We start from the raw sequence: 25304 nt of genomic DNA on the forward strand, positions 1-25304 counted from the left end.
TTCATTGCAAGAGGATTTGAGTTCAGAAGTAGGGATGTCTTACTGTAGTTATATAAGGCTTTGGTGAGACCACACCTGGAGTATTGCATACAGGTTTGGTCTCCCTACGTAGGAAAGGATATACTTGCCATAGAGGGAGTGCAGCGAAGGTTCACCAGGCTGATACCGGGGATGGCAGAACTGTTGTAAGAGGAAAGATTGGTTTGACTGGGCTTGTATTCACTAGAGTTTAGGAGAATGAGAAGGGATCTGATTGAAATGTATAAAATTCTAACAGGGCTAGACAGACTGGAGGCAGGGAGGATGTTTTCCCTAGTTGGGGAGTCACAGTCTCAGTGATATGGGGCAGACCATTTAGGACTGAGATGAGGAAAAAATTCTTCACTCAGAAAATTCCTGTGGAATTCTCGATCACAGGCGTCTGTGGAGGCAGGGCCACTGAGTACATCCAAGAAAGAAATTGATAATTTTTTGGATATTAGGAGCATCAAGGGGTATGGAGAGAAAGTGGGAATATAGCATTTAGAGGATCAGCCATGATCATAGGTTCAAAGGGCTGAATGGCCTACTCTTGCTCGAAGTTTCTATATCTATGTTTCTATGTATAATAAATACCATTTTTTTTTTTAACCTCAAAAGGAAATCTGTGTGTATCTTTTACAGTCACAGCACTGAAACAGTTAAATGCCCACTGAATTGGCACGAATCCTTTAAAAAAAACTGTTGCAGTCAAACTTAGAGTGGGGAAAGAGAGGAGTCATTCTATCTCTCCTCGCCTGATCATAACAATAATCTCGATGCCTTTATGGAGACGATGGATACACACGGGAGAAGAAAGGAACAGAAGGATAAACTGATGAGGGGTGGATGAAATAGGGTGGGGGAGGCTCAATTAGGGAGGTGATGGGGGAGGCGATGGTGCAGTAGTATTGTCACTGGACTAGTAATCCAGAGACCCAGGGTAATGCTCTCAGGACCTGGGTTTAAATCCCACCACAGCAGATGGTGGAATTTGAATTCAATAAAAATCTGGAATTAAAAGTCTAATGATGACGGTGAAACCATTGTTCATTGTTGTAAAAACACATCTGGTTCACTAATGTCCTTCAGGGAAGGAAATCTGTTATCCATACCTGGTCTGGTCCACACTTGACTCCAAACCCATAGCAATGTGGTTGACTCTTAAAATGCCCTCTGAAATCCCCTAACCAGCCACACAGTTGTAACAAACTGTTACGAAGACACAAAAAAGGAATGAAACTGGACAGACCACCCGACATTGACCTAGGCACCAGAAACGACAACGGCAATCTCAGCCCTGTCGAGCCTGCAAAGTCCTCCTCACTAACATCGGGGGGCTAGTGCCAAAATTGGGAGAGCTGTCTCACAGACTAGTCAAGCAACAGCCTAACATAGTCATCCTCACGGAATCATATTTTACAGATAAAGTCCCAAACACCACCATCACCATCCCTGGGTATGTCCTGTCCCACCGGCAGGACAGACCCAGCAGAGTTGGCGGCACAGTGGTATCCAGTCGGGAGGGAGTTGCCCTGGGAGCCCTTAACGTTGACTCTGGGCCTCATGAAGTCTCATGGCATCAGGTCAAACATGTGCAAGGAAACCCCCTGCTGACTACCACGTACTGCAAGGGTGTAGAATGTACTCTGGGTGGGGGACTTCAATGTTCATCACCAAGAGTGGATCGGTAGCACCACTACTGACCGAGCTGGCCGAGCCCTAAATGACATAGCTGCTAGACTGGGTCTGCAGCAGGTGGTGAAGGAACCAACAAGAAGGTAAAATATACTTGACTTCATCCTCACCAACCTGCCTGCCACAGATGCACCTGCCCATGACAGTATCAGTAGGAGCGACCACCGCATTGTGGAGACAAAGTCCCGCCTTCACATTGAGGAAACCCTCCATCGTGTTGTGTGGCACTACCACCGTGCTAAATGGGATAGATTTCAAACAGATTTAGCAACTTAAGACTGGGCATCCATGAGGCGCTGTTGGCCATCAGCAGCAGCAGAAATATACTCGAACACGATCTGTAACCTCATGTCCCGGCATATCCCCCACTCTACCATTACCATCAAGCCAGGTGATCAATCCTGGATCAACGAAGCGTGCAGGAGGGCATGCCAGGAGCAGCACCAGGAGTACCTAAAAATAAGGTGTCAACCTGGTGAAGCTATAACACAAGGCTAGCATAAGCAGCAACTGATAGACAGAGCTAAGCGATCCCATAACCAACGGTTCAGACCTAAGTTCTGCAGTCCTGCCACATCCAGTCGTGAATGGTGGTGGACAATTAAACAACTCACTGAAGGAGGAGGCTCCACAAATATCCCCATCCTCAATGATGGAGGACCCCAGCACATCAATGACGGATGACCCCAGCACATCAGTGCAAAAGATAAGGCTGAAGCATTTGCTACAATCTTCAGCCAGAATCGCTGAGTGGATGATCCATCTCGGCCACCTCCGAAGGTCCCCAGAATCACAGATGCCAGTCTTCAGCCAATGCGATTCACTCCACGTGATATCAAGAAATGATTGAGAGCATTGGATGTTGCAAAGGTTATTGGCCCTGACAATATTCAGCCAATAGTTCTGAAGACTATTGCCACTCAGCTCCTGACCTCATTAAAGCCTTGGTTCAAACATGGAAAAAAGAACTGAACTCCCGAGGTGAGGTGAGAGTGACTGCCCTTGACAGCAAGGCCGCATTTGACAGAGTGTGGCATCAAGGAGCCCTAGAAAAACTGGAGTCAATGGGAATCAGGGGGAAAACTTTCCACTGGTTGGAGTCATACCTAGCACAAAGGAAGATGGTAGTGGTTGTTGGAGGTCAGTCATCTTAGTTCCAGGACATCACTGCAGGAGTTCCTCAGGGTAGTGTCCTTGGCCCAACCAGCTTCAGCTGCTTCATCAATGACCTTCCTTCCATCATATGGTTAGAAGTGGAGATGTTCGCTGATGATTGCACACTGTTCAGCACCATTTGCAACTCCTCAGATACTGAAGCAGTCTATGTCCAAATGCAGCAAGACCTGGACAATATCCAAGCTTGGGCAGACAAGTGGCAAGTAACATTTGAGCCACACAAGTGTCAGGCAATGACCATCTTCAACAAGAGAGAATCCAACCATCGCCCCTTGATGCTCAATGGCATTACCATCACTGAATCCCCCACTATCAACATCTTGGGGGTTACCTTTGACCAGAATCTGAACTGGACTAGCCATATAAATACTGTGGCTACAAGAGCAGGTCAGAGACTAGGAATCGTATGACGAGTAACTCACCTCCTGACTCCCCAAAGCCTGTCCACAATCTACAAGGCACAAGTCAGGAGTGTGATGGAATATTCCCCACTTGCCTGGATGAGTGCAGCTCCCACAACACTCAAGGAGCTTGACACCGTCCAGGACAAAGCAGCACGCTTCATTGGCACCACATCCACAAACACTCACTCTCTCCACCACCGATGTACAGTAGCAAAGGTGTGTAGCACCTGGAAGATGCACTGCAGGAATTCACCAAGGCTCCTTAGGCAGCACCTTCCAAACCCATGGCCACTATCATCTAGAAAGAGAAGGGCAGCAGATAGATGGGAAAACCACCACCTGGAAACTCCCCTCCAAGTCACTCACCATCCTGACTTTGAAATATATCGCAGTTCCTTCACTGTCGCTGGGTCAAAATCCTGGAACTCCCTCCCTAACAGCACTGTGGGTGTACCTACACCACAAGGACTGCAGCAGTTCAAGAAGGCCGCTCACCACCACCTTCTCAAGGGCAACTAGGGATGGACAATAAACCCTGGCCCAGCCAGCGAAGCCCACATCCCGTGAATGAATAAAAAAAAATTAAAACACTGGCATAGACCAGTTGGGCTGAATGGCCTGTTTCTGTGTTGTAAACATAATAAAATGAGGCAGCTAAATTTAGATCAGTCGGTAAAGTTGGTCTATATGTTAATTCAACTTCTTGCATTTCAACATTTGTGATGTAGAGGTGTTCCTTGGCAATAGGCATTGTTTCCACTCTTTGTAATATTGGAAGGTTGATTATTTACCTAACCAAAGTAATATAAACTCTAACCCATTCACTTGGGTTGTATTCAGAAGACCCCCCCACTCCCACTCCAGAGGCTTGAGCACAAATAATCTCAGCTGCCACTCAGGCAGTGCTGCACTGCCTGAGGTGTCATCCCTAACAGCACTGAGGGTGCTAAGTCAGCTGCGCGCCCGCCGAGATGAAAATCTGAATGGCGCACGGTGACGTCGGGATGCATGCCCGAGGTCACTCCACGGCATCTTACGCCTCAGCGAGCGAGGGCTGAAGATTCTGCCCCAGGAGTTTGAATACTGAAGCTGCAGAATTATTGGATGCCACCAGATAGAGCTATTGCATGTTGGAATTCCGATATTATTCAGTGTACACTGGAGTTAGAGCATGCTTTACAAAGTACAGGAACTGTTGACTTTCTAATTGTGTTCTACTCTGCTAGATTCATCGAAAGCAATCAATATGAGTTTAATCATGTCATAAGTCATTCTTACTATGTTTCAGTGAATCGGGTCCATCAGTATTGGTGGCAAGTGTTACTTTGCAATACATCATATATAGAGAGGAGATTGAGGTGTTTAAGGCAATGTTAAGGGTCAATGGGGTAGATTCACTGGTGCGGAATGTTGAACAAAGGGTCCACATAGTTAAATTTCACAGAATCATAGAATGGTTACAGCACAGAAGGAGGCTGTTCGGCCCGTCGTGTCTGTGCTAGCTCTCTGGTGGAGCAATCCACCTTGTGCCACTCCCCCACCTTCTCCCCTTCGCCCTGCACATTCTTCCCTTTCAGACAATGAACTTGGAAGCTAGGCCGTTAGCTGTGAATTCAGGAAGCACCTTTCGTACAAAAGGGTGATAGATACCTGGAGCTCGATCCTCAGAACGACTGTGGATCCTTGGGTTCAACTAGGTTTCAAGATTAGGTTTGGTTTTTTTATTCTTTATTGGGCGACCGCGTTGAGGGAATTGTCATCGGCTGGAGTTAAAAGCTGCCGAGGAGTACTTGCACATCAGTAATCTGATTCAGCTTCACATCCTACTTCATAGCCTTGCAGCTTTCAGAGGAGTGAGATTCAGTCTCCATTTTCTAGGTCTGGGCTCACCCCAAACCCAAACTATGCTGGCAAAATGACAAAAGCACTGGCACAGTGTCTGACCCAGATCGCCCAATGCACAAGTGCATAGACCTGAAGAGTTAAGTCACATCATTGTCAGGTAATGAGGGTACCATAGCCTGAATTTGATGGCCTGCTGGGGATGAATGCAGAGGGGCTGTAAGATTGGGCGCCATGGCAGTGGCACCATGCCCACTGTCTATCTCCGCCCCCCCACCCACCCTCTCATCCATGACTGCTGAAATTTTACCAGTGGAGGGGGAGGCGCAGGGGGCTGTTTTTTTTTTCACTTAATGGCCACTTAAGGGCCTTCTCCTGCTGCAACTGGGCTTTTACTAGTGGTGGGGCCAGGCCAGCGACAGACGTCAAGCCCACCAGGTGGACTGGTACTGGGGCAAGGAGAGGAGGGGTGTCTCCTTTCCGGGCTCCCTATGCCTATCGGAGTCTACTCCCAGGTAATCCAGCCCCACCTGCACCCCCTTCACCCTCCCCATCATGTTTCACTTCCCCCTTGCCCTGCCCAGCCCTGCACCCCCCCACCTCCCAACCCCACACCCTAGGGCCTGCCAGCCTGGCCCTGGTGAGACCCCAAACTTACCTTTGTCCAACTCCATGGCTCCTCGTCCTCAGGGGACCACCTGCAGTCCCAGCAGTCGCCGTCATTCCCCAGGACAAGGAAGCTACCAGCCATTTGATTAGTCAGCAGCTCTCAGAGGCAGGGTTTCCTTCCAGATATGGTGTAAGTCCCGCCTCAGGCCGATTAATGGCTCAACAGACTTTAAACGGCAGCCAGAAGAATTGGCTATGACTTTTACATCAGTGGTAGGGCACCCTGCCCCATTCAGCCCCTTAACTTTACAAACCACCATTAAGTAGACACACGCTATCTACTCTGCTGGCATTAAGCAATAACAGGTCCCACTCCAAAGGCTTGAAAACAAAACCTAAGCTGACCCTTCACTACATTACTGGTGGGGGGTGCTGCACTGTCAAAGGTGCCGTCTTTTGGATGGGGCGTTGAATCGAGACCCCATCAGCTCTCTCAGATCGAGACCCCATGGCGCTATTTTGAAGAAGGGCAGGGGAGTTCTCTCTGGCGTCTTGGACAACATCGATCCCTCAGTCAAAATCACCAAAACATATTATCTGGCCAGTCTCACACTGCTGTTTGTGGGAGCTTACTGTGTGCAAATTGACTGCTGCGTTTCCTACATTACTGTGACCAAGCTTCAAAATGCACTTCATTGTAAAGCGCTTTGGGGTCTCCTGGAACCATGAAAGATGCCATTTCTTATTCAGAATATCATGTCATTCCCTTCTGCTGTAGAGATACAGGTTTGCTAATTGTTCAGCACAGGTCTCCACTGTTTGCTTTACTACAGTATCTCCCAAGTGTCTGGTATTCTTTTCTTGACTCACTTAAAGTGATGTTTCATTTTTAAAGTGTCACGGGTGTGTTATCATCCAGCAAATGCAAAAAAACGGAGTTGTTTGTGCCTTGCTTCCCTGTCATGTTTATTCCCAGCTGCTGCAAGCTGTACATCTGTAATGCTTGAGCTAAAGAACAGAGTTATTCCCTTATCTCTTTCTCTAGGATATGACATTTTTTTCTTCACTTGCATCATTCGTTCTTCAGTGGCATTGATGGGCCTATCTGCCTAGAAACCTCTTTATTCTACTTGGAAGAGCTCGATGTAAAATGAGCTTGGCCCATCCCAATCCATGGGGAGGGTTTTTCCCCCTCGTCGGGTGGGGCTTGGCGGGGGGTGGTCAGGAAGCCGATCGCCGCCCGCAATCGGGGCCGGAACGTGATTTCATGCTGGGTGGGCCAAATTAAAGCGTGAAATGTGCACAGCAGCGCTGCCTGTGGGGGGGTGGGGGTTGGCGGGGTGGGGGCAGGAGGGCGGAAAGCGCAAACTTGGGCAGGAGGGCGAGCGCGAACTTGGTGCGTGCGCAGAAAATCTCCCTGAGGCACAGAGTTGCCTTAAAGGAGATGAGCATTTTTCAAAATAAAACACTAAAGATTTTTAAAAATGTTTTATAAAACATGTGCCCTCATGCGACTCTGTCACACGAGCAGGGACATGTTATTCATTCAATTTTAAAAAATTTATTTTATTTTTATTTGCGATCGGGGGCCTCACCCCGCCCGTGGATGAGGCTTCCTTAAAAAACGCCAAGGCCGCTTGGCCTTTCCGCCTGCAAGGTTCGATGGGCAGTGAAAAATTTCGCTCAATTAACTTTTTAACTGGCCTTAACAGGCCTTTTAATTGTGGGCGGGCGTGCTGCCGAATCTGGCGCGCGTCCACTGGCTGAAATATCGCGCGAGTGCGCAATGACGTCAGGGCACTTGCCCAACATCATCGCGTGTTATTTTACACTCGGTTGGGTCGGTCACGCGCCCACCCGCCCGCCGAGCTAAAAATTGTTCCCGTGTGTTTATGGACTCGATCCAGAGCACGAAATTGCACTAACCAATCTGAAAATTCTCACTGTCAACTTCAAATGCTTCCGTGGCCTGCCCTCTTCCTATTCCACTCCTCCCTCCTGTTAACACTCCAGCAGTTCTATGAAGAAGGGAAGACCTGCATTTAAATAACACTTCTCAAGACTATTATCAAAGCCCTTAACACCCAATGAAGTGCTTTTGAAGTGTAGTCATTGTTGTAATGTAGGAATTCTAGCAGCCAATTTGCAGACAATAAACTCCTACAAACAGCATTTGTGATAATGACCAGATAATCTGTTTTTGTGATGTTGATTGAGGGATAAATGTTGGCCAGGACACTGGGGATAACTCCCCTCCTCTTCTTGGAAAGTGTCATGCGATCTTTTATATCTACCTAGGAGGGGGGCCTCAGTTCAATGTCTCATCCAAAAGACAGCATCTCTGCCCGTGCAGCATTCCCGCAGTGCGGCACTGGAGTATTAGCCTCGATTGTGTGCTCAAGTCCTCGAGTGGGACTTGAACACACAAGTTATCTGACGCAACCTTGTAACATAGAGGGTGAATGCTACCAACTGAGCCATAGTGGACACCACATCATGTCCCTCCAAATCCGGCCTCTTGTGCACCTCCCACTTCCTTCGCTTCCACCAATTGTGGCCGTACCTTCAGCTGTTGAAGTCCAAAGCTCTGGAATTCCTTCCCCAAACTGTTCTACCTCTCTTTCTATCTGTCCTTCTTTAAGACACTCCTTAAAACCTACCACTTTCACCAAACTTTTGATCACTTGTCCAGAGGTCTCGTTCTTCATGTCATTTTTTTTTTTGCATGTGAAACATCTTGAGAATTTTGTCACCAATGAAATGAGAAAAAATTCACAAGGTGAGATCAATGCTGTTGAGGCCAAGGTTTGGTGCTGTGTCTACAACTGACAGAGCTTTACTCTGCATGAAACCATTCTTTACTTGACCTGAGAGTTTTCTTTTATTCATTCATGGGATGTGGGCGTCTCTGGCTAGGCCAGCATTTAATGCCCATCCCTAGTTTGACACCAGTACTGTGTGCTTGAAGTAGAAAGTATCCCATTCTTCAGTAAAAATATCTCTCACTTTGATTGTTAAAAACAGTTAAAAATAAAAATGGAATTGAATTGTCTATGTCATGTGCCTGCTGGCAGTATTCTTCAATAGTAGATAGCAAATTCCCCAGCACACGATTTGTTTCAGTAACTTAACCCAATTCCTCTTGGACAGCTTAAATATATAACATTGCATGAAAATCTAACACTGTGGCTCAGAGTCTCCGAACCAGACTAAGGTTCCACAACACTATAGTTTACATTTGGAGTTCAAAAACTTTCCCAAAAACTTACCTAACTCTCAGAATCATAGGGTGGAATTTTACAGTTCCTCCCGGCAGCAGGGTTTTCTGGTCCTGCTGAAGTCAATGGGCTTTTGAACAGCTCGCTGCGTTTTCTGGCCCCACCCCCTGTCACGAAAGGGCCCTAAATTTCTGCTCATAGAAATTTTACAGCTCTCAATGATGCCGTTTGATATAATCATTAGCTCCCATAATCATGAGTTCTGACTTTGATCCCCAGCATCTTCTAGATTGGGAGATGAAAGGTAGTTCATATAGATAAATGGATGTTTCAAAGCATATCTACATTCTGTGTTACATACAACAAGAGATGTTGCTGTACATTCATCGAAACATAGAAGTATCAGGACAGGAGGAGGACATTTGGCCAATTACAGTGAGAAGACTCTTATTCAGCCAAAGGATCATTAGAACGTGGAATTAGTAATTAGACAGTTGAAGCAGAGTCAGTCACCATACTAAAGAAGGGGTTAGAGGGAAAAAATAAAGAGTGCAAGGAATCATAGAATGAGATAGGACAGAAGGTGGCCATTCAGTCCATCATGGCTGTGCCGGATTCATTCATATAGTTCCTGTACTAATTCTAGTCATGCCCCAGGCCTATCCATTCTAACCCTATTTCCTGGGAGCTGAACAAACCAAGTCAGTAAAGGCACAATGGGCTGAATGGTCTCCTTCTGTGCTGCGTCACGCTATGATTCCTTACACTCCTTAATACATTTTTTTATTTAATCCCCTCTTTAATTTTGAGAGTCATTCTGCTTCAATGGCTTAATTTCTAAATCCAGACTCTACTAATCCTTTGGCTGAACAAAAGTTTCTTTCACTTCCTTCCTGCTCCCAGAAACCAGTCCCATATTTATGCCATCAAGGGAACAACTCAGAGCATCTGATTATTCTTGAAAGAATCTAATCATCTTATGTGCAGTTATTCATCCAAGCAATCAAGTTTTGTTTTAGTGTTTCTTTACCTGCAAGTTGATATTTTAAACTTGCTCCAATACACTGTTGCTTGCCATGTATGTCTATAGTACCATTGGGTGAGAAGATGATGAACATTGTAAGTCAGTGTTTTATTAATTGCTATATTCACCAAGGTTCCTTAGACAGCAACTTCCAAACCCACGACCACTACCACCTAGAAGGACAAGGGCAGCAGACACATGGGAACACCACCACCTGGAAGTTCCCCTCCAAGCCACTTACCATCCTGACTTGGAAATATATCACCGTTCCTTCACCATCGCTGGCTCAAAATTCTGGAACTCTCTTCCTAACAGCACTGTGGGTGCACCTACACCACATGGGCCACAGCGGTTCAAGAAGGCAGCTCACCACCACCTTCTCAAGGGCAACTAGGGATGGGCAATAAATGCTGGACCAGCCAGCGAAGCCCACATCCCGTGAATGAATATATTTTTAAAAATTATGGAAACCTCCTTTGTACAAGTTAGACAGTTGGGTGCTATTAGTGAGATGGCGGCTAGCATTCTAGGAATTATAAACCAGCAAATGCCAGCTGCCCAAAAGTGCCCATTGCATCCAGTAGCTGCACTCCAAAAAGTGTATTTTGGAGACTGTAAATTTTGATCTGTAGAACGTTTCTATCCAAATGGAATTGTTGATTTAAAGAGTTGGCACCTTCAGAAGAACAGAGGAAAATAAATTGGAATTTATTTTTAATTCATTCACGGGGTGTGGGCTTCTCTGGCTGGGTATGGGGGAGTCTGATTGAGTGGCAATGCCAGGCAGCAAGACTCTAGTAAACGTTGTTGGGATGGCTGCTTCAGCTGTTAGTTTCCCCTTATGTTGTCATCGAATCATACAGCACAGAAGGGGGCCATTTGGCCCACTGTACCTGTGTCAGCTCTTTGAAAGAATTAGTCCCACCTCCGCAGCCCTGTAAAAAAATTCCCCTTTCCAGTACTTATCAAATTCCCATCTGAAAGTTAGTTTTGAATTTTCTTCAGCCTCCCCTCTCTTTACTTGAAACCTTGTATGAGAAACTTGGAGGAAAAGTAGAGCAAACAGGGTGAAAGGACTCTTGTTTTGCAAAGGTCCAAATTTGTTGCTGCTCAACAAAAAACAAAACCCTTGGAAGGTACACTGGTAATTTTATTCAGCCGGAGGCTTTGCTGGGAATTATAATTTAGTGACAATTTAATTTGTAAGCATAATTAACCTGGTATGCTACTACAGTATATCTGACGCTGATCAAAGTTGTGGATAGTGTAGCAAAACACATTTGTTAAGTTGCACAAAGATCATTAACCTTGAACTGGGTAAGCGCATTTATCTTGGAGAGCTGTGAAGTATTAATTAAATTCACTTTATAGAGGAGAAAAAATTGCATCATCAAAACACCTGCATGAATTATCCAGTTGACAAGTATCTATGGCAATTTGTGGAAATTTCAGTAGCGCTATGACATTTATTATGAAATCAAAATTTGACATTTCAAAAGTGGTTTATAATTGAGGGGCGTCAATGTGAAATTAGCATTGTCTTCACTGTAATAATCACATTCAAACTGACATTTTAATTTCATTCAAGTCACCGATCTCTGGTTGCCTCCTACTTCTTTATGTCAGCAGTGGCTCAGCTGGTAGCACTCTTGCCTTTGAGTCAGAAGATTGTGGGTTCAATTCACATTCCAGGGATTTCACACCAAAATCTAGGCTCTCGCTCCAGTGCAATCCCTCAGCTCGATCCGCACCCTCACCTCCAGCCAAGACGACACCTCCTCTATTGAAGAGCTAGAAATAAGCAACCTAGAAAACCCATCACAGCGCTTACCCACACCCACCACCAGTGCAGAGACACACACCTCAATGGGATCTAGGTTTAGAGCAGGCTCGGGTTCACAACCTGGTGGTCACCACATGGACACGTGTCCGCAGCAGGAGGAGGCAGGTTCAGCTGAGTTCCCTGGCACTCAGAGGGCGGCTAGACATCCCTGGGGCATCCACTCAGGAAGCTCAGAGGCTGTCCACTCCCCTCGAGTCCATTTTGCCTGTGAACTCCTCAACCTCGTCCTCTGTCACTGCAGAGGGAGCAGCCGGCCCATGAATGATTCTGGAGGGAGAAGTGTGTGTGTATGTGGGGCAGGGTCTTTCGGAGCCTCATGCAAGCACTCTCCCACACACGCGGATCCTTCATGTATCACACTCACCTCAATGACCTGAGCATTTTCAGTGCTGCTGGGGTTCGCTTTCAGTTGTCCTTCTGAGCTGACCTGCATCTCCGCCCACCCACTGATCACACTCCCATACAGCACCAGATCTCGCTCATTATGACTCTTGTTTCACTTTCGATTTGGACAGCATGGTGCTAATTTAGTTTTACTTTCCCTCTCCCATCCTTTACCCTCCCCCAGTCACCCATTTCCTTCCCCCTATCACAGTTGACCCCCTCCAGCACCACCTTCCACCTCCCTATCAGCCATGACCTTTTTCCTTTGGGGATGTCCAGGTAAACGTGCACATTCCCTTCCTTCCCGAAAATCCCACCCCATCCACATTCACCCCGCTGGCCTCCTCCTTCCCATCCCAGGGTCTGCGTCTGCCTCTGAGTCCCCACCAATCGCTACTGTCCCTTCAATTGCTACCATCAAGCCCTCACCCTCCCACCCTACTTCCTCACTCTGCCCTTGGTACATACCACGCCCACCATCAGTTCACTCCCCAGGAGGCAGACATGGGCTCATCAGACTCCTCCCTTGCATATTCATCTGGACATCCCCTCTTCCGTCCCCAGAACCACTTGCCCCCTCCAGACCCCTTCCCACCCCGAAGCCCTTCTCCCCTCCGGAACCTCTTCCCCCTCTGGACTCCTTCCCACTTCTTGGTCCTCCCGCTAACAAACCATGTACTCCACCCGCCCCCCCCCGCTTATTTCCTCCCACTTCCTGACTCCCTCAGACATCCTCACTTCTGCCCCGCTTAGTCCTTTCCCCTTGACTCCTTCTTTCTAGCCTTAATTCTTCCTCCAGCCTTACTCCTTCCCCCTTCTTGACTCCCTCAGATACCTTACTTCTTCCTCCACCCTTCCTCTCTCCCCTCTCCATATTCCTTCTTCCCCCTGGACTCCCTCCCTTCTCTGCACTCCTTCCTCCCCCTGGACTCCCTCCCCTCTCCACACTCTTTCCCCTTTCTGGACTCCCTCCCCTCTCTGTACTCCTTCCCCCTTCTGAACTCCTACCCTTACACCACTCCCTGCTTACACCTACATCTTCTCCTCGTTACCTCCTCCTCCCCCGTACTCTCTCTCCCCCAAACCTCTTCCCAACACCTTCATTCCCACCATCCAAAATCCCCCCGACACCTTCATTCCCCCCCTCCCAACCTCACCCCAGACACCATCATTCTCCCCCTCCCAACCTTCCCCCACCCTGACACATTCATTCTTCCCCCTCCCAAACTCATCCCCCGACACCTCTTCCTCTCCCAGTCGATCCTAGACCTTCCTCTCCCACCCCCCTCGGCCATCAGCCGCTGTGAGCATTAATGGCCTTGGCTAGAAGGTGACCGTTTGTGTGTCTGGTGAGGATTTGCTGCAAAGCTTTGCACAGCTGAAGAGGCCATCAACACTCAACCAGCTAACCTTTTCCATGAACATTGGCCACTTGGTCAAGGAATTCAATAGCAGCAAGTTCCCACAAAAGTGGGGCCCTGAAGAAAGGAGGGGGCGAAGGTGGGAATAAAAAGAAGTTTTAAAATCCTGCAACTGGTCAATTGCAGGGCACTTTATTTGAGTGCTGAAAAACCCTACCTTGCTAATGGTGACAACTGCATGCCTCAGTGGGTAGCATCAGGAGGTTGCGGGTTCAAGTCCCACACCAGAGATCTGAACACAAAAAAATCTAGAATGATACAACAGTGCAGCACTCCCCATTACTACAGGGATAAAGATGCTGTCTTTTGGATCAGACTTTGAACTGAGGCATTGAGTGCCCTCTCAGATAGAGAAAAAAGATCCAATGGCATTATTTTGAAGAGGAGTAGGGAGTTCTCCCCAGTGCCCTGGCTAATCTTAATCTGGCTTTCTCTCTCAGCCAATACCATTAAAACAGGTCACCTGATCACTATCGCATTTCTATTTATTGGAGCTCGTATTGCACAAATTGGTTGTGCAACATTTTCAAGTCAGAGGTCGACATTTTTTGGATACCAAGGACATGGGGATAGTCTAGAAAGGCATAAAAAATGGTCAAAAATATCAGCCATAATCTTATTGAATGGCAGAGTGGCCTTGAGGAACCAAATAGCCTACTCCTATTTCTTGTGTCTTTATGTTTCCAACATTCTATCATTGACTACACTTCAAAGGTAATTCATTAGCTTTATAGTGCTTTTGGGCGTCCTGTGGTTGTGAAAGGTGTTGGACAAATGCAAATCCTTTTCTTCCCAGTGGCCGATTGCGGGATGTGGTTTGCAACAACAGTCTGCGTTTTCAGAATTCCTTTTCACACAGTAAAAAGTTGCATATCTCTTTGCAGACAAAAACTGGCAACAAGCCACTTGGACGAGTATCTGATAGCCTGTTCAAAGAGATAGAGTTGAGGGAATATTTTAAAGGGTGAGAGAAGGGCTGAGAGGCAGAGAACTTAGGGAGGGAATTTCAGAGCTTAGGGCCTAGGCAACCGAAGAGATAGCCTTCAACGCCGAGCCGAAGGATATAAGCAGCCATTTTGTTTTGCATCTTAAACTTTAACCATGATTCGGCCACGATCTTATTGAATGGCAGAGCCGGCTCGAGGGGCCGAGATGCTCCTGATTCATATGTACGTTCGTATTCTTCCGTAAATTGTGTGCCAGCAACCCAGCCTCAATATCTTCCTGCAGACACGGTGCGCTGGCTGATCAAATTCAATGCATTTTTCTCATAAGACTCTATTCAATAACACACATTGTAAGAGAGGTCTTTTATAAATATATCTATAGAGTTTCAGCCAAAAGTGGTGACATAGAATTGCTTACAATCGATTTATCTAGGGCTTGGGTAAAAATAAAGAATGATGTGAAAAGTATAGACTGATCCAAGTTGATGTTCATTTTATCATGCTGTCACTGGTACCCATTTTGAAAACATTAAACTAACTTCCCAAGTGAGGTTTCAAACATAGAAGGCAAAGGCCACCTCAGTTTATTCAGCGCAATTTCATCCTGAATTGTTCAAGCCATGTGATCTGCAGAATAATGTACCCTATGGGGATCTTATCAGGATTCACGCAAAGTAAAGTCAGTTTTCAATATTTCCCTGATAAGAAGACAAGAATTTATTGGAAGCGGAAAACATCTGCTGGGCCCCAAAAGCCTGTCACTTTTATTTTCAACGGGTCTCAAATGCACCTCCATCCTCAATTGCTTTTCGTTCTAGAAACACATCCGATTGATGGCTAATTCTCACCTTCACCCTTGTGTCTTAATCGGCTGCGGGGAATCAGCTATCCGTTAAAAACAATCTACCACATCTTCATTTTCATTGATGAAAATCGGGTGTTTTCTAGAGTGAGCGGACACACTGCTCTATCAGAAGACTGTTCAAGGGTGAAGGTGAAGATGATCTCACTGTAACCAATTCACAAATGATTTCATTGCTCTTCCCTATTAATTTCTAGCTTAGAATCATTCAGCACAGAAGGCAGCTATTTGGCCTATTGTACCTGTGCTGGCCACTTGAAGGAGCTATCCAATAAGTCCCATTCCCCATCGTCTGATAAATCTTTCCCCTTAAAGTATTTATCTAATTCCCTTTTGAAAGATACTATTGAATCTCTTTGCATCACCTTTTCCAGTAATGCTTTCTAGATCTTAACTACTCGCTGCTTAAGAAGAAATTTTTCTCATCTCCCTTCTCTGGTTATTTGGCAATAAAACTCCCCAAGGACCTCTCTCCTAACTTTTACTTGCAGCCCTTGCTGCTGAAGCCCTTTACCATTCTAAGGCGTTGTGCGCGTCAATCCTTTTCAAACCACAATTTGATCTGATTAACAGATAGATTTCATGAAGCCTTGGTGAAGGTACATCATCCACTGTGAGCGCCTTGGTTTCCCGTTGGTTCATTTAATGATGTGTGCTGGCAATGGCTTTCCACTGCATTCTTGACCAACATTCCACTTTCCAATGTCCATAAAGGTAATATATATATAAAAAAAGTACAATTGTAAAGAGAGTGCAGGAGCGGAAGGACCTGGGAGTATATGTGAACAAATCATTGATGGTGGCAGGGCAGGTTGAGAAAGTGGTTAATAAAGCATATGGGATCCTGGGCTTTATTAATATGGGCATAGAGTACAAAAGCAAGGAAGCTATGATAAACCTGTACAAAGCCCTGTTTTGTCCTCAACTAGAATATTGTGCTCAGTTCTGGGCGCCACGCTTTAGGAAGGATGTAAAGGAGTTACAGACAATGCAGAAGTGATTAACAAGAGTGATTCTATTTACGTAGATAGATTGGAAAAACTGGGGTCACTCTTGGAGAAGTGAAGTTTGAGAGGAGATTTGATAGGGGGTATTCAAAATCATGAGTAGTCTGGGAGATAGGGAGAAACTGTTCTCATTGGTGGAAGGATCTAGAACCAGAGGGCACCGATTTGGTGATTGGGAAAAGAAGCAGTGGCGACATGAGGAAAGGCTTTTTTATGCAGCGAGTGGTTAGGGTCTGGGATGCACTGTGCGAGAGTGTGCTGGAATCAGGTTCGATTGTCACTTTCAAAAGAAAACTGGACAATTATCCGAAGAAAATCTGAAGCAGGGCCATGGGGAAAAGGCAGGGGAATGGGACAAGGTGAGTTGTTCTTGTAGAGAGCTTGCACAAGCACAATGACCTCCATCTGTGCTCATCCTATGGGTTCTACAAACTCAGTCCACCCAAAACTTTGTTGCCCGTATCCTAACTTGCAACAAGTCCTGTACGACCACCATCCCTGCTCTCACAGATATACAATGGCTCCCAATCTCACAAACCAATAGAAGGCACTAGTGAGGCCACACAAGGAATAAAGTGTGCAGTTTTGGTCCCTTTACCTAGACATACTTGCCCTAGATTGAGTCCAGCAAAGGTTTACTAGACTGCTTTCTGGAGTGAGGGGACTGTCCTATGAGGGGATATTGAGTAGGCTAGGGCTATATTTCTTGGAATTCTGAAGAATGAGACGTGACCTCATTAAAAAGATAAACTTCTTAAGGGGCTTGAGAGGGTAGATGCTGGAAAATGTTTCACCTGACTGGGGAATCCAGAACATGGAGTTACAGCAATTGGACATTTCGGACTGAGGTGAGGAGAAATTTCTTCACTCAAATTGGTTGTGAATCTTAGCCCAGAGAACTGTGGATAGCCACTTGTTGAGCATATTCAGGACAGAGGTTCAAAGGTTTTTGGGGCATTAAGGAGGTTAACAGATATGGGGATAGTGTGGGAAGGTGGAGTTGAGGTAGATGATCAGTTGTGATCATATTAAATGGCTGAGGAGGCTCAAAGGGCCTGCTCCTATATCTTATGTTCATAATTTTAAAATGATCATCCTTGTGTTCAATCTCCTCTATGGCCTCATTTCCTCCTTACCCCTGTAATCTTCTCCAGCCCTACAACACCACGTTCCCCCACATTGAGATCCCTGTTAATCCAACTCTAGCCTCTTGTGCATCCCGTACCTCCTTCATCCTCATCTTTGGTGGGTATGCATTCAGTCATCTAAGACCTAAGATCTGGAATTCCATCCATCTCTAAAACACTTGAAAATCACCTCTCTGACCAAGCTTCTATTCATATGCCCTGATGTTTTCTCCAATGGCCTGATAATTGATTACTTTCCTGTGAAGCGCCTGGGACGATTTAACACGATAAAGGTGCTATGTAAATGCAAGATGTTGCGATGGTAATTCTGTTATTGTAATATTTTAATGTTAAAATGTGAACCCATATTTGTTTCATGATGCTTTGGGGGAGATGTTAGCGTAGCGGTAATGTCACTGGCCCAGTAATGCAGAGGCCCAGGCTAATGCTCTGGGGACATGGATTCAAAACCCACCATGGCAGCTGGTGGAATTTGAATCTGGAATATAAAGCTAGTCTCGGTAACGGTGACCGTGACACTTATCATCAATTGTTGTAAAAACCCATCTGGCTCACTAATGTTCTTTAGGGAAGGAAATCTGCCATCCTCACCTAGTGTGGCATGTGAATTCAGACCCACAGTATGTAGTACAAGGGTTGGGCATAGAAAGAGTTAACATAGGACTGAGCATACTGTGATGTAAAGGAGCACATGACCCTAGTCTAGAGGGAAGTCTTGTACTGGGCAGAGACATGTGTAGAGGCAAGCATGGAAACAGCTCCTAGCTTAGACCTTACACTTTTTGGATGTATATAGTTGCAAATAGTTAAGAAACACTTACTGTTGAACTATACAAGACTCAGGACCTCTTCTTGGGGCCCACCACACTACACACAACATCTTACAACAATGTGATTGACTCTTAACTGCCCTCAGTTCAAACACGATCAGGGATGGGTAACAAATACTGGCCTTGCCAGGGGTTCCCACATCCCATGAAATAATAAGGGGAGAAAGACAACAACAACTTACATTTATATAGCGCCTTTAACATAATAAAACATCCTAAGGCACTTCACAGGAACATTAAAAAAGAAAATATGGCACTGATCCACACAAGGAGATATTAGGTCAGATGATTAAAAAGCTTGGGAACAGATACGGGTTTTAAGGAATTTGTTAAAAGAGTAAAGCAAGGTAGAGAGGCAGAGAGGTGTTATAGGAGAATTCCAGTGCTTGGGGCCTAGGCAACTGATGGTGTGGCCCAGGGACGCTCAAAAGGCCAGGATTAGCTGAGCACAAATATCTTGGAGGCTTGTGGGGCTGGAGGAGATTACGGAGAAAGGGAGGGGCAAGGCCAAGGAGGGGCTTGAAAACAAGGAGGAGAACTTTAAAATCAAGACGTTGCTTGCCTGGGAGTCAATGTAAGTGAGTGAGAACAGGGGTGATAGGGGAAAGATATTTAGAGCGACTCAAGACACGGGTGGCATAATTTTGGATGACCTTAAGTTTACAGGGGGTAGGATGTGAGAGACCAGCCAGGAGTGCATTGGAATAGTCAAGTCTAGAGGTAACGAATACATGAATGAGGGTTTCAGTAGCAGAAGAGCTGAGACAGAGGCAAAGTTGGGCAAAGTCATGGAGTTGAGAATAGGCAGTTTTAGTGATGACACGAATATGAGGCCTGAAGGTCATCTCGGGGTCAAATGCGACACCTAAGTTGTGAACAGAACAGGTGTAGGAACATAGGAATAGGATTAGGCCATTTAGCCCCTTGAACCCGTTCTACCTGTCATGGCTGATCTGCAACCTATCTCCGTATACCTGTCTTTGCCCCATACATCCTTTAATATCTGTCATTAGCAAAAATCTAGCCAACTCAGATTTAAAATGAACAGTTGATCTTGCATCAATTGAGGGTTCCAAACTTTTACCATTCTTTGCGAGATCTGTAAAGGGTCGAGCTCTGCGGGCCTGGATATTGCTGCCTGGTTCCCCAGGCTAGGAGAGATACTACAGAGTTAGGTTAGTGCACAGTGCCATCTGATGGCAGAAAGGGAAACAAAAAAAAAAGCAACCAGCCTTCTCTGCGGCTGTAAAGTCCAGGGCTAATCATTCAGTTTATGTCGTTTGGAGCGAGTGATCATTAAGGCAAGTGATTTATCATGGGAAAATGTAAAACACGCCAGGCAGTTGCAGGGGAAGTCAGGAAATTATAGGCCTTACAGTTCACTGTGTAACACAAGCCATACTGTGGGTGAGAGAAATGGAATATGGAGCAATACAACTCTGCTAGCCAGAGTTGAACTAGGGGGTTAAAGGCTTAAGTGGGAACTAACTGAGCATCTGATGCTCACATTATAATTTCACAGAGCTGGCTGGCTGCGAACAGTCAAAAGCTAAAGGCAACAAGCAACAAGAAAGCAGAAAATGAAAAAAAAAAATCCTTCAATGTATATAGCATGTTTAATGAACACAGGATGTTTCAAAGTGGTTTACAGCTAATGAAGTACTACTGAAGTGTTGTCACTGTTATAAAGTAAGAAACACAGCAGCCGTTCGCACAAAGCAAGCTCCCACAAACAGCAAAGTGATAACAACCGGATCATTTGTTTTTGTGATGTTGATTGAGGGATAAATATTGACCAGGGAGAACTCCCCTGTTCTTGTTCGAGAGTGCTGTGCTTCTGAGAGGGCACTGAGCCTCAGTTTAACATCTCATCTGAAAGATGGCACACCTGACAGTGCAGCCTTCCCTCAGACCTGCACTGGAGCGTCAGCCTAGATTTTTGTGCTCAAGTCTCTGGAATGGGACTTGAATCCACAACCTTCCGATTGAGAGGTGAGAGGGGGTAATTAGGGATGGACAATAGATGTTAGCCCTGTCTTGAAAGATATATGAAAAAAAAATCTCCTTCAGTTCTACCAACCAACCATCACCAGATCTGGCTGAATGACATCAAGTTCCATTAAATCCTCACCCAACTTTACCAAAAATCACCCACGAGCCCGGGACTATCCAGGCAACAAAGATACCCCACCACTTCGTATCGGCTTAAACCCTTCATTCCTGTTCCTCCATCCTCACTTCTAACTACAAGTGAAAAGGGTTCAGTGACCATCCAGTCAACTGCCTCTACTGCTTCCCCCAATTTCTCTTCACAATCAATCTAAGTCTCCCTCTGAACTCCCTTCCCGATCCTGAATCCTCTTCTCCCTCCAGCTTCTCCACCAATTCATACACGTCTATTTTGTCCATGTGACACGTTTGGTGACCTCGTTCCCACTAAATTTTTAAACACCCAATTTCCCTTCCTGGATATAAATTAGTTCACATTGTAAATTGTCACTCTCCACTTTTCAAAGTGTTGTCACTACCCTAAAATAGAACATCCTCAATCCCTCTCTCTGTGTGAACTAGCGCTGGGCCTCCCACCTCACATTCCTCTCCAAAACCACTTTTGTGTTTCTAAAATGTCATCAAAACCGGAGCAAAACATTGGGACTCCAGGAATTAACGCTTTGTCATCTGCCTCTGGCTTAGTGTCACAAACCTATATTCATCTTTATTTTTTCTATTTCATCCACTTATTTTCATTTTTATATATTTTCATTTTTATTCATTTATTCATTGTTTTGTTCCCCACCACCCGTCCCCTCCTCCACCCCCGCCCCCGCCCCCACAAGGGCCACCTGTTACTTGTTCATGTTGTTCTTTTCAGAGTGCTTACCCTGGTCCTGCTATTATCACATTCTGATTTCTTACCTTAATGCCACTATCAGCACCTCCTTTAGCCCTTCCCACCACCATTAACACCGCCTTTGTCCTTTTGACCATGACACCTTTATCGATCTCTCCTTTGCCCCCACCTATCGTCGGCCTTTTATCCAGCTTCGCCTGTCCCCCCCTTAAACGGTATAAATTTCATCACATTTTTACTTCTCTTTAGCTCTGAAGAGTCATACGGACTCAAAATGTTAACTCTGTCTTTCTCTCTGCAGACGCAGTCAGACCTGCTGAGTTTTTCCAGCACTTTCTGTTTTTGTTTCAAGATTTCCAGCATCCGCGGTATTTTGCTTTTATCTTAGTGTCACAAACATATTGGGGCTGAATTTCTGTGGAGGAGTGAGGGGGAGGGGTCGCTTTGTCCCCTCTTGGCAGTACAGAAAGCCCTGGTGGAATAGCATAACTGGCTGGACCTTTACCCCACTACAGCTCAACGCAAAAATTCGTGGTGCTAATGTTGAAGCACAGCATTAGGCTTAAAAGGTTATTGATTTGTAATCTTTTTAAGGTTTTTTTTTACCTGTTTGGCTTATCATATTAACACCAGTGATGTGTTAATGTCAACCAATCTTGTGCATTTTCTTTCCAATTAATATTTGTGACACTGCCTAAGCTGCAGAGTGGATGTAGAAATTGTTTTCTGCATTTTTAGCAGCATGTGAAGTCATTGAGACATCCCATAAAAAAGACGAAAGCAAAATGCTTTGGGTGCTGGAAATCTGAGACAATGAAAAGCAAAGGGCTGAATCTTCCAGTCGGTGTGCGGGGGCAGACCCGACATGCCGACGCGTAAAATGACTGCGCGGTGATGTCAGGTGCGCGTCCCGACGTCATCTCGATATTTCGTTTGGTGGGCACGCGCTGAAATGTCGACGGCCTATTAAGACCATTAAGAAGGTAATTAACCGAGCTAAGAACGCTGCCTGTCCAACCTAAAGGTCGGCGGGGGGGGGGGGCAGGCGAAGAGCCCAAGCGGCCTTCGTGTTTTTCAGGAAACCTCATCCACGGGTGGGATGAGGTTTCCTGAAGCTTTTAAAAAAATAAATAAATCAATTTTCCAAACTTCACAAACGTGTCCCAGCTCACGTGACACTGTCACATGAGGGGACATGTTTAAATAAATTTTTACCGTGCCTCAGGGAGATTGCTGCGCTCCTTCTCTCCCTCCTCCCCTCCCCGCCTGCATAGGTAGTGCTGAGCGCTACCGGCCGTGCGTTACGCTCGGCGGGCCTTAATTGGCCCACCCAAGTAAAATGGCGGCAGGCAGCCGATCGCAGGTGACGATTGGCTCTGCGCCCGCCCCTGCCTGCTCCCACCCTCCATAGGAATAATTCTCCCCAAAACGCCGGACACAACCAGCAGGTCAGGAGAGGTTAAAGGTGCCAGGCAAAGATTATTGAGAGTGACAGAAGCAGGGACTAGGGTGAGATGGAATGAGCCGATTCCGACTTAAAATTCTACTCTCTGCTTAACCCCAGCTTTAAATCAGAATAACACGGTTTTACCCACATACGCCAACCCTGTGACCTGTCTGAGAGTGTCTGCAAATCCTCGTGTACAATTGATGCTCAGTTGTTGGCAGGTTTGGCTTATGGAAGTGCACTTGGAATGGGGCTTAAACCAGATTGCATTTCAATTGGAGCCCTGCTAACCCACAGGGGACAGAGGCTTTCATCTCATCAGACTGAACAGGATGTGAAGCAACAGCTCAGATAAGAGAGGTGACTGCTCTAATTCGCCTCAATATCTTGTTGCATTTTTATATAATTAAGCATCTAGGGAGTTTAGAACGTTAAGTAGCGGTGACTTGTCTCCAAGCAAAATGTGTCAAGTTTGGACTTCAGCATTGAGTTTCCTAATTGGGTGAATGCTAACACTTGATAAGTTGGCGTTTGGATCAGGTACAGGGTTGGGGGTGGCTGCTTCATGTCATGGTACAGGTACACCCCACAGGAACGTGTACTCACTAACGACAAAACTTAGCCTGTGGCACCTACGAAGATTTCTCTAGTTCACACGCTCAGCTTTCAGAAAGAGCCCGATAAATATTATTGAGAAAAGCATGTCCATGTCCCCATTTCTGGGCATTTGCAAGGCATAGAATCATACAGCACAGAAGGAGGCCATTCAGCCCATTGTGCCTATGCTGGTTCTTTCAAAGAGCTATGTGATTAGTCATACTGCCTCCTCATTCACCATAGTCTTTTGGGTGTTTTTTTTTAATATAGCTACCCTATGCAGCTATTAGTTTTGAAACTTGCCTCATATTCTAAGAAAATCATTTATATTTATGTAAATGTAGAGTGCTTGCTCTGGACTCCATATTAGAAAAAGGGTACAGAGGCACTAGAAAAGGCACAAAGCAGATGTACAAAGATGATACCCGAACTCACATGTTATACCTACTAGGAACGACTAAGCAGGCCGGGTCTCTTTTCTCTTGAAAAAGAGAAGGTTGAGGGAGGACCTAAAAGAGGTCTTTATGTTTACGAGAGGTTTTGAGGGATGCAGAGAGAGGGTTTCCACTTGTGTGGAAGGGCAAAACCAAAGGCCATCGATGTAAAATAGTTACAAAGAAGCCAAATAGGGAATTCAGAAGAAACTCACCTAGAGGTTGGTGAAAATGTGAAATTGGCTACCATAGGGACTGGTTGCAGGTGAATAGCATGGATTGCAATTAAGGGGAAGCTGGACAAGCATATGAGGGAGAAAGGGGTAGAAGGTTATGCTGATGAGGAAGGATGGGAGGGTGTTTAAGTGGAGCATAAACACTGGCATGTTTCTGTGCCATATATCCTTTGTAATTCTATTTAAGGGAAAGCTAAATCAGTACATGAAGGAGAAAGAGATCAAAGGGAATGCTGATAGGGTGAGATGAAGAGGGGTGGGAGAAGACTCTTGTGGAGCATAAACACTGGCATGGGCTAGTTGTTTCTGTGCTGTTAACTCTATGTAATTCCAAGTAAAGACATTTAAAACAGAATGATGGCCTGGGTTAGAAAGGGAATTACCTGCTAGTGGATGGGTTGTTGTGATAGCCCGAGAGTCAGCTGATCCTGAAATGCCGCACTTTGACTCAGCTAAATGACCCTTGACAGTGACCAGTGCCGTGCTGGGATGACGGAGGGCAGCCTTCAATGGCACAATCCCATTAAACCGGACAGTAGAAAGACAGCCGATGAATCCCCACATGTTCGTCTTCAGAAGTTCCTCGTCCATCCCGGTACTGTCTGTGGTTCAAACAAAGCGGTGCAAGAATTAATTCTGGATCAGTTAAAATACTGACCCTGGCAGGAAATAAAAACAATTAAACATAATTAATTAATTTTTTTTATATTCATTCACGGGATGTGGGTTTCGCTGGCTGGGCCAGCATTTATTGTCCATCCCTAGTTGCCTTTGAGAAGGTGGTGGTGAGCTGCCTTCTTGAACCGCTGCAGTCCATGTGGTGTAGGTACACCCACAGTGCTGTTAGGGAGTTCCAGGATTTTGACCCAGCGACAGTGAAGGAACGGCGATATATTTCCAAGTCAGGATGGTGAATGAATTGGAGGGGAACTTCCAGGTGGTGGTGTTCCCATCTATCTTCTGCCCTTGTCCTTCTAGATGGTCTATAATATAAACACTGCTTGCAGAATTAATCTCCAAAAAATTGTATTTTTTAAAAAGCAGATACTATATAATGCTGTATCATACTGCTGCAAACTATCATAAGTAGCTTCATCAAATTAATACTTCCATATAAACTGTTTCCAACATGCGTGCAGCACATTTCAGACATCACACTTTAGGTATGACAATAGAGATGTCACATTTGAGAGATCATAGGCACATAGGAACAGGAGCAGGCCATTCAGCCCCAGCTTGTTCCTCACTATTCAATGAAACCATGGCCAACCTGTGAACTAACTCCACATGGCCCCCTTTGCCCCATGT

At 45.7% G+C, this 25304-nt stretch overlaps 1 protein-coding gene across 1 annotated transcript in view; it reads right to left on the reverse strand.

Annotated features, from left to right (window-relative positions):
* LOC144686222 (contactin-associated protein-like 5) overlaps positions 1-25304 on the reverse strand; it is a 304622-nt gene that overhangs the window by 16632 nt on the left and 262686 nt on the right. The window contains exon 9 of the mRNA XM_078551312.1: positions 24380-24598. Within this exon, the coding sequence (XP_078407438.1) occupies positions 24380-24598 (219 nt within the window). The remainder of the gene's footprint in view (positions 1-24379; positions 24599-25304) is intronic.

Source organism: Cetorhinus maximus, chromosome 11, assembly GCF_964194155.1.
Source record: "Cetorhinus maximus chromosome 11, sCetMax3.hap1.1, whole genome shotgun sequence".
NCBI lineage: Eukaryota > Metazoa > Chordata > Chondrichthyes > Lamniformes > Cetorhinidae > Cetorhinus > Cetorhinus maximus.